General features: G+C 40.1%; 1 protein-coding gene across 2 annotated transcripts in view; it reads left to right on the top strand.

Annotated features, from left to right (window-relative positions):
* Window positions 1-13,816, top strand: part of pid1 (phosphotyrosine interaction domain containing 1) — a 30,223-nt gene that overhangs the window by 5,628 nt on the left and 10,779 nt on the right. The window contains exon 2 of one of the 2 annotated variants that reach the window (XM_019259419.2): window positions 6,380-6,526. In XM_019259419.2, coding sequence (XP_019114964.1) covers window positions 6,380-6,526 — 147 coding nt within the window. Of the gene's footprint in view, window positions 1-6,379; window positions 6,527-7,499; window positions 7,611-13,816 lie in introns of those variants that run through there. The other variant, XM_010751892.3, reaches the window with a different exon arrangement.

Genomic DNA, 13,816 nt, shown 5'->3' on the forward strand with positions numbered 1-13,816 from the left:
TTACTCACTGGCAAATGACAGAACAGAAAAAAAGAATGATTGTACAATCACCCATTCACAAAATATTTCTTTGTTGGATGTGGTGATGTTGGTTTGATGTCTGTTTTTGTGTTGTAAGCAAAATAGGAGTTTGCTCCTCCTTTAAAAGAGTTGCTGTGGAGTTTTTGGATACTAGTACCGCAATTGAACCTTCTGAGGTCCAAACCTCTTTTCACTCTGTGGTTCAGTAGCAGTGGGCGAGCTAGTTATCTAGTGTTTTGTAACAGAGCAAGACACTCATTTACAAGCTAGCCAACTTATATAATTCATTTGTTAGCTAGCGAGCGTTTTGCTTAGCAAACTTAAGATGCCTATATCTGCTCTGCATATATGTGATCCTAACACATAGCATGTCTAAATACAAGAAAGGAGAAAGTTGGCTGAAAGATTTCTGACTGTCGTGGGACACTGGGTCCAGTGTATAAGATTTGGAAGTATGTTTTCATTAGTGTATAATAACCTGAATATATGAATTGTTGTCTTAAAATATGCCATTAATATCTACAGTGGGATGATATCTGCAAAACAGCTTACAGAAGAAAACACACAGCACTCCTGCAGCAATCCTGCAATACACTTACTGAGAAAGCTGCGGGGAACGTGCCTCACCCAAAGATATATGGCAAACATGTTAGCTATCTAAGTACACTATATACTGTCTGGTCCTGGTCTTGGTCTTACCCTGTGTGGTCTTGGTCTTGACTTAGTCTCTACCCCTCAAAGTCTTGGTCTTGTCTCTGTCTTGATACACTCTGCTCTTGGTCTTGACTTGGTCTTGGTTTAGCTGTTCTTCATTTACAACACTGGGAGAGTATTAATTTGGTTGCCACCTGCAACTCCACCGCTAGGTGCCACCAAATCCCACACACTGGACCTTTTTAAAAAGGGTCAACAGTTTTAGGATTGTGTCCTCATTTGGTTATAGACATGCCTAAGGACAAATGAACAAATGAATGACAGGACATACATTGCAACCAATGGTTTCCTATTAGTCCCACTGATTAAGAAATGTGGCAATATGTCAGCAAAAGACTGGTAAGAGGGCTGCTAGCAAGCAAACATGAATGTAAATGTAGGTTCTAAAATATTTTTAAAAATTGGCTCTGCAAATGTTTTATATGCACACAATTCATTTTAATGGGTATACTGAATGTAAACTGAACTTTGTTTGACTGAGTTCTTCAGTTTGTTTCTCTCCAGAGGAAGTTTTCCCATGTAGTCATTGAAACAAATCATGAGATTCTGGCTTCATTTGAAGCTCTGTTACATACTAAGTGTCATGGCTGTCTTCCTGACCATGAAGACCAATAGCTGGTCTGGGATAGCTGACAGTAATTGGAGGTGTCACCCCCAAATTCAAACCCACAGGCTGGTTCTAAGCATTTGTACCTACCACCAAACAGTTGCCTTTATTAACTTATTAATAGCTGTTCTAACTCTGACTCTTTACTCTTGACTCTTGTCCTATCGACTTGTTATCTCATGCCAGCACCCGGCAGACCTACAACATCTGGTACAGAGCTCTACACACTCTTTCATCTTGGAGCCTGCTACATGTGTGTCTCGGTCGGTGTATGCATATGTGTCTGAGACAGGCAAATGTTGTTGACAAACTGTTTTGGTCTTGAGGTCTGTGTTAAGCTCCTACCATATTTTACATGACAAACCACGTTTTGAGTTTTCAGGGCGAACCAGTAGCCTTTTGTGCAGTTAAAGGTTGTATTTTTTTCAGATTATCATGCTTTTTAGACACGGAACATCTATCCATTTTGCGTCTTAACATTATTTCCAGCTGTTTTCTACTGTTTTGTCATCATCACATCCTTATAACCCCTATTTTGTGTGTCAGTAGGCGTGGCAGAGGTCTGTTTTTACCCTGTTATGCAGTGTCTTACCATGAGATTGACCCAAGAACCTCTTTCCTGTAAGAATGCTCCCTCAGGGGACCAAAGGTTTAACTTACCATCTGTGACCTGTTAAGCTCATCACTGCAGGAGGCAAACTCCACAAAGACACTCTCCAAAGCCTGTCTGCTTCATCTTTCGTGAACGTGATTGTTTAAGTATTTTCCTGGATTTACATATTTTATAAATGCAGAATTCACAATTATTTAATGTGTTTGATGATGACACCATGGCAGCCATTCAGAATTAGCTGGCAGTGCTGCATCTGTGTGACCTTGCACGTCCATCCAATTTTAAATATTAGTACTTCTCTCAGAAAAAAAAGTTGCAGATAAAATAGTGCAAGGTAAAGTTGATTTTATAGATCCATAAAATAAAAATGAGTGAATTGTTGTAAAAGTCACAGGGAGAAGGAGTTCTGGTAATGCTCAGCCAAGCCTTTTTTATCGTAACTTTTCTGCACTATAAATGCACATAAATCACATGGCTACGGGCTTTTAGCATTACAGTCATTCAGCTAAATATGTAGACCTTTAATGTTATGACTGAATGTCATAACTGGCTAACAAATGACCAAAGAGTTTGATTGGATTTACAGCAGGGATAAATATATATAAAGAGTGGAAGTAATAAGACTTCAAAATATGGAATGATAGTAATTTGTAATAATAAGAAAGATCCAATAGAAATTCACATGAACTAAAAAGGACACAGTCTCATGTACAGTAATCAAAATAGTTATTGGATGTATAAGATGCTTAAACATTCAACTTTGTATTCACATACAGTACATCGATCTTTTTCTCATAAGAAATCTGAAGGTGCACTAGCCCAGCCTCTTCAGTAATTCAGTATATCTTGGCTGTACGGCTGCAGAGTAATATATAAATATTATTAGTGGAGGTTCACTCTGTATGGAATAATTAACAACTGTACTGAGGAAAATTCAGTAAAAAGTAAAAGTATTAAAGGCCTTGACAGTTACGGTTGCCATTGGCAACCATTTTGAGAAACTGGCACAGACAAACAGAGACAATGGCAAACAAAACATGCACCCGAAATCAATATTTTTAAATATTTGTCACATAAGTTCTATTTAAATATTACTGTTATAGCACTGCACGTGTGTTGATGAACTCAAACACAAACCATTTTGTGTTTGAGAACATTTTGTTCAGTTACTGTAATAAAGCTTTTATGTCACACGTTTTATTAGGATGACATATAAACCATATAGAATCTTAATCACTCAGAATATAAGGTGAAGATGTTACGGTTGACAACCATATTTTCAGTTAATGCCTGCAAGCGTGGAAGACTTTATGTTGTGACTTGTATTAAATTCAATCTAAAGATCCAGATAGGACTCAAAGAGCACAGGTTATGACTTATCAAACCCTGGCAGAGTTATGACCATCAGATTTCTGATACATGTGGATTTTGGCGACCCATTAGCACTTCAGTGACTCACATCAGTCGCTGCAGAGATGAGCCTGCTATGACACTAAACACTTGAGTTGTAGCCACACTAAAAACTTGTAGTTTGGTTAGTATTGTGACAATCAGATATAAATATTCAACATGTAGAGGCTTTTGCTAAAATCAAACATTTACATAATATATATGGCGCTCAGGCCCCTGAGTGATTGCTCAAGTGTCACTCTTAAAACAAGGTTGTTTTTCATTATCCTGAAAGAGGACCATTATTTGGAGATTTGAGGTTTTCTTCTGACAGCAGCCATTGTTTAGCATTTAGATCTGAAGTGTAGACAAGACGCTTGTCTTGTAACCGTCTCAAAACCCACCCTACCCACACTGCCCTAATGGTGGAGACAGAAAACCTGCCTGGATCCAAGTTAAAGTCAGAAATAGAATCAATAACAGCAGTAACTTGATGAGGAGACTATTGGGACTTGAGAAATAAAAAACATTAAAATGCTGTAAAAATATTATGAATAGAATTCCAGCGTTACTCCACAAGCGGCCCCTCCGCTCAGGCCTTTTGCTCCTGGTGGGGGGTGGAGGAGTCGGGGAGTCCACCACAGGCTCCCCAAGCCCTCCTCCACCCCCCGACTCTCCGTACCGGGGCCAACCGCAGGAATGCGAGCTGCTGTCAGGAAGCTGTAAAGTGCTGACGCGGAGGTCAGCGAGCGTTTACACACATGTGGCTTTACTTTCACAACTCCATCTTGCTTTTTCTCCTTTTCTCCTTCATCTGCTCCTTGTTTTTTTGTTTTTTCTTGCCTTATCTTTCTCTTTCCCAACAGCCCTCTCTCTCCATTTCTTTATTATTCTTTCCTCAACATGAAAGTGTAGGTGTGCTTCAGGTTCCAGCGGTCCATCAGCTCCATCAGGTTGAGTGTTGTACTGAAGGGCATCATCATACAATAGGATTAGACCTGTTAGCTAGTGTGTGAAATTAAGTTTTTAGCTATGTTATTTGTGCATATATTATTTCACACATCTTATGAGCTCAGATCTTGGCAAACAGGACCCCAAAATCTACTTTGTTTAAGCCAAAGGTGACGATAAAGACAATGAAAATACAATTTTAAAACCTCAGAATAATAACATATACAAGGGCAACTCATAGTATTATTATTATAGGGTAGTGGTAATATAATATAGTATAAACACTATTATTTTGCAGTCAAATTCTAGGTATTTGCAATCAGAAGTAAAATGAAATTGTGTCTCAGGCACTCAAACTACAAATCACCATTGCCAGGAAATACATAACATAGTCATGCATATTTTGAATTTGGAGAATATGTGTCATGTATTTATGTAACAACATTTGATGCAGCAGTGTCGAATTTAGAAACTGGACACCAAACCTATTTCTTGGATCTGATTGAGGATTTTCTCCTTGGCTTTACCAAACAAAACCAACACTGAAGATTGATGAGAGCCTGCGTTGGCAGGATTGACTGTTTTCATCGTCTGAAAATGTTGACCATCTGTTGCATAAAAAATGGACATTGTGCAGGTCCAACATGGAAAACAGCTTTTAAGTGCCAATGAGAAGAGGAAAAGAAGTGAATGGAAGCATTTGTAAAAGTAATCTGTACTTCACAGAACAGTGGTCAGATGGAAACATATTCTGAGATTCACACTAGACTAGATGACTAGATTAGCATCTGCTATTTTATCTGTATATGGCAGAAAGTGAGTAAGAAGACAAAACAAATTCAAACATTGACCTCATACGATATCAAACGTATTCATATTCATATAATTCATCCTGACGGGATGGATGTGTGTACCAGATTTCATGGTAATCCATCCAATAGTTGTTGAGACATATCACTCAAACAACAAAGGTTGTTAAAGTCATCAAGAGTCATCCTCTGGGGACCACAAACCTTCATAGCAGTACTCCGTATAACAGTTGAGATATTTTAGTCTGGACCAAAGCAGCAAATTGGCCAACAAACTAACAGACCGATATTTCCATAGAGTCACGCAGCTAAAAAGTTTGAAACAGTTCCTCCTCCATGTCGTCTTTTTTGGTCTCCTGAGGCAAATGTGGCCAGTTAAACATATTCCACAGATTTATACAAAACCTGTTGCAAAGAAACTGCAAAGAAACAGATGAGTATCAAAAATGTGTGATTCAAAACACCTGCAGGTGCAGCATTTATCCCAATGCATAAGAAAAGATTTCCACTGACTTACTGCCAGTGCTATATGATCTTTGATAATGGAGGGTGGCTGCAGACACGCAGCCAAGCAGACATGCCATTTCATTAGCTGCTCAGTTTTGTCTTGACTGTTTCGAGGAAGCCCAGAAATTCCACAAGGCCAGATCCACCATGTGGTTCTGCTCGACTTCAGGAAACACTGGCTGTGGACTGTAGTATGAGAGCAGGCGACTCACTTGTTTTGACGGAGGCAGCGAGGGCAGAGCTCCCTTTATTTGCTTCTTGCATTCCACTTTTAACAGAAAAAAAAACAGACCTCTCAAACCATCTCAAGTCTTCATCTTCAGTTTTCACTACTAAGATTTGTTTTTCTGTGTGTGAGGGTCCTTTAAAACCTGAAATACTCCTGCCTTCAATTTCATGCTGGTGTTTTTTACAAGTCAAACAAAAGCCTTAAACATATTATTCTGAAATCTTTTCTTGGTAATTTAACCCTTTGAGCCTTGTGAAAGTTTTATAGAGCACCAAGCAGCATTTTTTCCCCCATTGCATTTACTTGATTAAATCTAGTATATTTCTGGACTGAAAGGTGGTGACACTCATCTCTTATTCTGTACTACACACCTATAAATGACACAAACACTAAAATGCTGATGTTGTGGTGGTTGCGTTTTTGGAGCCTCCAGCGGTGTTAACAAGGAAACTACAAATGTTAGGGAAGTAGCTGTCTGGTACTTTCTCTAAGTTTGCCTAAAGTGTGATCAGTGTGTGTTCCTCTCTTTTCTCCATCAGCACTTCCAGACCATGCTGAAGACCAAGTTAAATGTGCTGACGCTGAGGAAGGAGCCGTTGCCCACGGTGATCTTTCATGAGCCTGAGGCCATCGAACTGTGCTCCACCACACCGCTTACAAAGAGCCGGACCCATGCTGGATACAAGGTAGGATCACATGAACCTAATAATCCCTAAAGCCTCCTCTGTTCCTGAACAGTAATTCTATAATAGCATTAATATAACCATAATCCAACTGTTTTCTTTTTGGTTACACATGTTTAATTCTTTTCCACTGTGCGCACACAGATTTTTTGAAGTTTCTGTGTCTGAATCACTTCCCCATATAATTAATATTAAATGTGTGTAGGCGGGCACCTGTGTACTATTTGTGTGTGTGTGTGTGTGTGTGTGTGTGTGTGTGTGTGTGTGTGTTTTATGGCATGGTTTGTTTTTCTTCCTGGTTCTGCTTACTGTCAGATGCAGAATTTAATCTAATGAGCTGTTTGACTTGCAGCTCATTCTCTTTTCTCCATCCTCAAAACAGAAAACAAACAGGCATACAGATTAAAATAGCAGCCAGCCACACACTCAACCAAGTAACTTGAGTGTGTCTTTGTGTGTCTGTGTGTGTGTGTGTGTGTGTTCGCCTGCCTTGTGCCACACCATCGTAAGCATAACAAATAAACTGAGCTGACTGTGGGCACATGTGACACGACTTCAAGTTACTGTGCGGTCATGAGGATTTTGTTTTGTACGTTAAATGTTGTTTTTGGTCACTAACAAGTTTGTTGGAAAAGGAATTGAAAGTTTTCTGTCTTAACTACTAAAATAAACTCTTCATATCTGGCAGTCACCTTAAAATTTAAGGGAAAAAAATGTCCCTCTTGAAATTATTGCCAAGAAACACACACAGGAACACACGGCATCCATGCTTGTCATAATTATCTGTGTCTGTTGGATTACTGTGCAGAAGAGCAGAATAGAAACACACACTATCACATACCCGCAGTCACACACACACAAACATGCACATATATATGCGTGTACCTCTTGAATAAAAAAAGTTTTTAAGGCAGCTAAGAGACCAAAAGTGCTGAGTCCTCATCAACACTTCCTAAAAGCTCCTGAAGCTTGAACATGAAGTGAAAGTCAGTAAGACGACCTGAACTGGCAGAGCAGAGAAGTTTGGTCTGGCTGGGAGAGAAACACAAACGTAGACATGGAGATAAACAAGTCCAGCACCAGCACGGTCAGTTAAAAATGGCAAAAATGTTCCTCTTGTTTTGTTTAGTGTTAGCAGTTACTTGAATAACAATATGATTTATTAATAATACAGGTAATTAGGATTAAGATGGGAGCTGACAGAGTGCAGTTTTGTTTTAAATTAAAAACGTATTCCCGATGATGTAACATTGTTAAGCTGATGCTTTATTTACTACAAAGCTTTTCACCTGTTACACTGCTCTTCTTCCTGTCCTCGTGTCTCTTAGAGACAGCCGTCGTGGCTGCCAGCAACAATAAAACCAAGCAAAGTTAAGTGCTGCAGAGAAATTGTTTATCTATTTTCAGTACTCTAACTCAAACCATACAAACAGAGCTGTGAAATAACACTTCACATTCTTGTCATTTTTTACAAGTTAAGTGCAACACATCATGTCTATCATGTCTATTTGAGTTGGTAGAAAAACAAAGAATCAGCAATTTCTTTATCGTGTTGCAATAGCAATTTTTTTTTCATTATGACAATATTGTTCCTCTGAAATTCCCAGAATGCATCTAAACTCGGTATCCTTCCTCTTTTCATTTAGCACAGTGTTAAAAATGGCAGTTGGATCATCTTTAGCTTGAAGATACCCTTTCTCACCTTTACCAACACCTCGAATTAAGTAACTAGACCACAACAAGTTTTTCCAAAATAATGTCTAAACCACTGAGAGTATAAAGAATGGACAGCGTATCTGTGACATCACTCACAGGTTTCTGAAGACCTGTTTTGAAGCTCTGGCCGCCGTGATCTTGGCAGCCCTGCCTCTTCTGCCTCCCGGTTACTCCAAAAACTGGCAAAGACGTGGATCATTGGCGGCCAAATGGGTGCTGAAACAAGCCATCTGTAAAGACACTCACCTGTCAATCAAAGAGTTCATGCTGTTAAATATGCACAACTTTAAGCCTTAATATAATAGAAATTCAAACTCAGTACAGTTGTCATAAACAGGGAAATTAGCTATATTAACATTTTTTTGAACATGTTTATTTCTGCTGTGAAGTTTTGACATGGGATCTTATGGAGACTGACTCGTTCTGCAGCCAGTCTCAAGTGGACGTTCAAGGAACTGCAGTTTTTACTGCATAGGCTTCACTTCACAGCCGTTGAGATCGCCACGTGGTATAAACACACACTTCTAAAACCTGTACAGTATGCTGACTACTACAACCCACAAGCTAACAGACGTGGGTCATAGCAGATAACTACAGTGAGGTCATATTCTGTCACAGCTTACTGACTCATTACCATCCCAGTGGTCAGTGCATCAAACCTAATTGCTTTAAATACCAGTCATGCACTGGCAGTGATTTGTGGCAGACAAACCTCTCCTTCCAACTTGGAAGATGTTTTGTCTTTTAGATGGCTATAAGAAGCGTCCAGATCTAACCAGCTGTTTATCCAAACTAAACAGCGTGCTCAGTTTTTCAGTGGGAATAAAGGCGACAGTGACACACAGCAGCTTCTTGTATCATCCCATTGGCAATCACCGCCATGATAGAAGATAAATATTGATATATCACCCGGGTGCCCGCTGTACTGATCTGTTCTCGGTATTCCTCTCTGTCTTGTGTGAATCCCAGCATCCACTCGCCGCCCCGCTCCTCTTCTGCACTCGCTGCTCTTCTCAGTGAATGCCAAAGCCATGTTGCCATGGATACCACTATAGCTATTCAGCAGAATACCAGCCGCAGGAAAAAAAATGAATTTCCCTCATCTGTCTGCGACCTCCTTATTTGCAAGTCTGTCTGTCTCGCTGCCTGCATCTGTTGGCTTGTGTAACTTCCTGTCTGAGTCACTACCTGCCTGTCTGCATATCTGTCTGCCCACCTGCTTCAGCAGCGTTGCTTAGACCTCAAAGAGACGTTATTTTTCTTTTCAAGGGAGAAAACCGAGGAAACAATTGCCTTTTTGCACCATTTGCCAGCCTTTCTGCATGGATTTTATATGCTACAATACAATATAACACCATTTATTATCCTCGTGGAATGTTTTATATTCCCTCTATTTCATTTCTCACCTCTTTCTCCTTGACTCTGTTCTTTCCCAGCCCCCAGTTGTGCTCCCCGTTTACAGGCAGGCAGGAAAGCTGGCTGAAGGCTGCTGTCCCCCTGCCAAAACTAACAGCTAGCAAGGATGAAAGGCCACCTCTCATTGCCCTGCCTGGCCTGCTGCTGTCAGAGCAGTCCACTTCACTTCCATTGAGAAAATATGTTCAATGCACTTTGCAGCCATGCCAGCTACACAGTCATACTCCACGACGATGGTGAAAATACTTTGGAGTCTGCTCAAAATACAGCTCAGCTCCTCACTTGTGATTTTGTGTCTGAATTCAGACTGTTTTCTGCTCCCCAAGAGTACGCAGTCAACTTTTCTTTTGTGCTTTCCTTCTTCACACGTCTCAAACGAAGGAATACATGCTTCATTTTGACTTTAAGTCTTTCTGTCTCTCTTGTCTCTGCAGAGTCTGCCTGGCCAAATTCATGTTTATAAATGCATGCTTTTACATGCGGCTCCTTGGCTATGCACTTATAGCTTGCATACAGTAAATGAGCACACAAGAGTCTGATTCACATCTACCTTACATTTGTAGCAGCCCAGTGGTGAGACAGAGTGTAGACTGTAGAAGTGTTACCGTGAATTTGGAGTGGAAACTACTAACCCATCGTAAACTCCCTTCGCTAAAACGCTGCTTAAACGCTGATGTTGAAATTGTTAAGAGTAGAGCTACAACAATGAATGAATCATGAATAACTGCCTGACAGAAAAATAATTGGTATTGACAGAAAGGGGTTCATATTTTACAGCACTGATTAAAATGCTAAACATTTCAAGTTCAACACTAGTTCCACTTGTGAAGATTTGCTGCTTTTCTTTGCCCTATGTTTTTGCTCTTATGTAATTTTGGGAAATATCGATATTCACTGTCTTAGTTGAGAAGACTGATAACCCTCTTATCCTCTCCAGAAAATATAAGGCTACAGCCATTCAGTCAGCTGTTGGTAAGCTTAGTTTAAAACAAAAATGATAACAGCTGCTAGTCTAACAATAAAATGTTAAGGTTTTACAGTACCAGACTTTTTCTTCTGTAGCTTTATAGTTTGTAACTAAATACGTTGATGATTAACAAGGTTTGGCTTTCAGTGCTTAGGAATGGCAGCAGTCAGAGTTTCTTAATTTATTTTATTCATTTTCTGGTCAGACACTGGATTTTTGGCATTGGTTTGTCACAGAAATAAAAAAAAAAATTGGTAGAAAAGGTCAAAAGAAACAACTCTCTAGCCTGGGTTCATCAGGCTAATTAATGACGATGTCACTGTAGGAAAAGTGTAATTGTAACTAATAAAATTAGAGATGGCTGAATTCCAGTCAGCTGCTTCAGGCCTGCTGCTTCTCCTAGACATAAATTCACTCTTCACACTATATAGTGAAACCAAACCGGCGATGCGACTGTGTGATTCTCCCACACTGACGTCATTCACACCAGCAGCCCAGGGCATGCCGGTCCTACCGTGTCTTTATCTAATCTGTCAGGCTGAGGGGCTTTTTGTCTCTCCGCACTTGGTAGTCTGATGTCAGTCAGTGTGCTGGACGTACCATCGCTTCTTCTGTAGAGAACAGAGAACAGAACACACAGTGATGACATTTAGATGATTAGCAAAATCAGGGGTGAGATGACCAGTCCCCTGCTGAATGTGTGTATGTCTGTGTTTTTGTCTAATGGAGCCTTTGTATCAGTGTTTGTCTGTACGTGTGTGTTCATAGATTAAGCCGCTGCCTAGTTGTTAGCATTGTAGACCTGTCTTTACTGCTTAAAGAGGGACTCTATTGGTTTTATCCATCAAAGGCGGTCCAGTCAGTTTCCTCAAGTGATGTCACTTGAGTCAACATAGTTTGTAGTTAATCTGGGGGTACAGAGTAAAGAGGAAGTGAGCTTAACAGATTATTAACATTTAAAGTATTGGAATTTATGTGTGGATTTTTAGCCTTGGTAAGGTGTTGAACAGCAGTCTGGATTCTGGTTCTGGTTAACTACTGTAGCGTGTTGTCTCTGCTGGCACTGTTACTCCAGACTAGGCAACAGTTCAGGGCTTTCCTCAGATCCACTGATTGGCCCAGGCTGTTCCCAGATAAAAGACAGTACTTTCTGGAGAGCAAGCGCTGTCTCAGTTTTAGTCTTTTGTTTTTGTCTCACTCACTTTCACTGTTGTACCTGTTATCTATATGATTTTTTTTTTTTTTTTTGGTTTTTATCTCATTAAACTGCTTTGTTGAAAACAAAACTGAAACCAAACACATTCGTTCAAATCTGCCTCGTGACCCTGTTTTCTCTGTTTGCACAGGTGTGAGCAGAATCACAATGACCTGATAAACATGTGATATCTCTGCTGTGACTATGTGTACTCTGTCTCCTTTAGCATCTTTATAGTGTGGCACAAAACATTCCCTGTGCAGAAATCTGGACTGGATGAACCATGAGGTCCTCCACGACATGATCCTGTTGGACTCAGCGTCGTGGTCATGTACAGCAGTTGCTGTATTTGTATGTGACCTGACTAAATAACATGTGTTGGTTGGGAAAAAGGGTCGTTAATACCTTATTTTTTTCATTTGCATTGCAAATTTGTGTGGGTGAGACCATATTTTGTGGCCAGGAATTTAAAAAGTAACTGGCACCAGTGTTACTAGAGTGGAAAGTTAATGTGAAGCTCAGCTTAGACAGATTTTAATACCCGCATTGGAATATGGAGAATCTTACCCTGTAGTGGGCTGTATGTAAGGGGCTGGGAATGTGAAAGCGTCTTTCATATACACTGAGGTGCTCCTGTCTTGACTTACATTTAAACACTCAGACTCTGTTTTGTACTGGCACACACACACACACACACACACACACACACACACACACACAGCATCGTCTTCTCACCGCGCAACACAAACAAGCAAATACACACAGCACTTAAAAAAAAAAAAAAAAACTCATCCATCTTTGCATGCTGTGGCAAGCGGAGCCAGCTGCACTGTGCTGATTCAATAAGTTTAGAGGAATGTTAACAACCTCCTCAGGAATGCTGCATTCCCAAGCAGTGGATTCCCAGTCATGTTGGGGGATCCAAACGCAGGGGCCGACTGAGGGAGGACGCCACGACGCCCGTGGGACGGTTGTGTTTTATCTATAGAACGTTTTTCCATTTTATACTTTATCCCGGTGTCACGATACTGGTATGGATTTTTGGAGCCAGTATTGTACAGATTCATCAATATTATTTTTTTTTTTTGCATAAACACACACACACACACACACACACACACACACACACACACACACATTGTTGATATAAATCCATTTATGTCCAATTATGACTCATTTTACAGTTGAAATATGAATTTGTGGGGTGTTGGTTAGCTCAATTGGTTGAGCATCCGCCCCATGTAAGTTACCTAAACAAAAAAAAAATGGACAAAAAATAATCTTCCACTCACATTGTCAAAAAAAACATCTAGAAATTAGTGATCAGATTATTATTTCAAGGTCAAACAGAAATAATGTGAGCAGAACCATGCTAGCTGTTTCCTCCTGTTTCCAGTCTTTATGCCAAGCTAAGCTAATCATATTTACTGTGCAGCGGTATCAACTCAAGCGAGTACATTTAAAATTTATCTGAAATGTCCGACTGCTCCTCCACCATAAGTTTGTCTTGAGCCTTGTAATCGCATGAGTTGGCTAAATGTTTAAATTTCTTGGCCATCCACTCAAACTTGCACAGTCCTATTGATATTAACCTCTTACTTACTTATGCCCCCTTTAGTTAATTACCTAAAATTGATTACTTTTTTGGACGCCGATAACATCAATTATGTTTCTTTTTGGCAAACAATGTGAAATCACTACTGCCAGATGCAAATCGGAATGTTTCCAAATACTCAGCCGCTGAGGCATGAACAAAAATATATTTTCACGCTGACATCTCCTCTTGCGCCATTTGGAAAAACAAACAAACTTTTACTGGTTGGAACAAAATGCAGCCAACGGGGGGCAAAATAGAAAACAGGCACGCATCATTGAGAGTGTGTGTATTTTGTCTGCGCCACCGCTTTGTCCTTGGACCAGTGTCTGGGAAAGTGCCGATTGAAACAAGCACTTCCAGAACTGTTGCTGACTGTTTGTACCTTCACATCACAGTCTGTTC

This window comes from Larimichthys crocea, chromosome VII (genome assembly GCF_000972845.2).
Source record: "Larimichthys crocea isolate SSNF chromosome VII, L_crocea_2.0, whole genome shotgun sequence".
Lineage (NCBI taxonomy): Eukaryota > Metazoa > Chordata > Actinopteri > Sciaenidae > Larimichthys > Larimichthys crocea.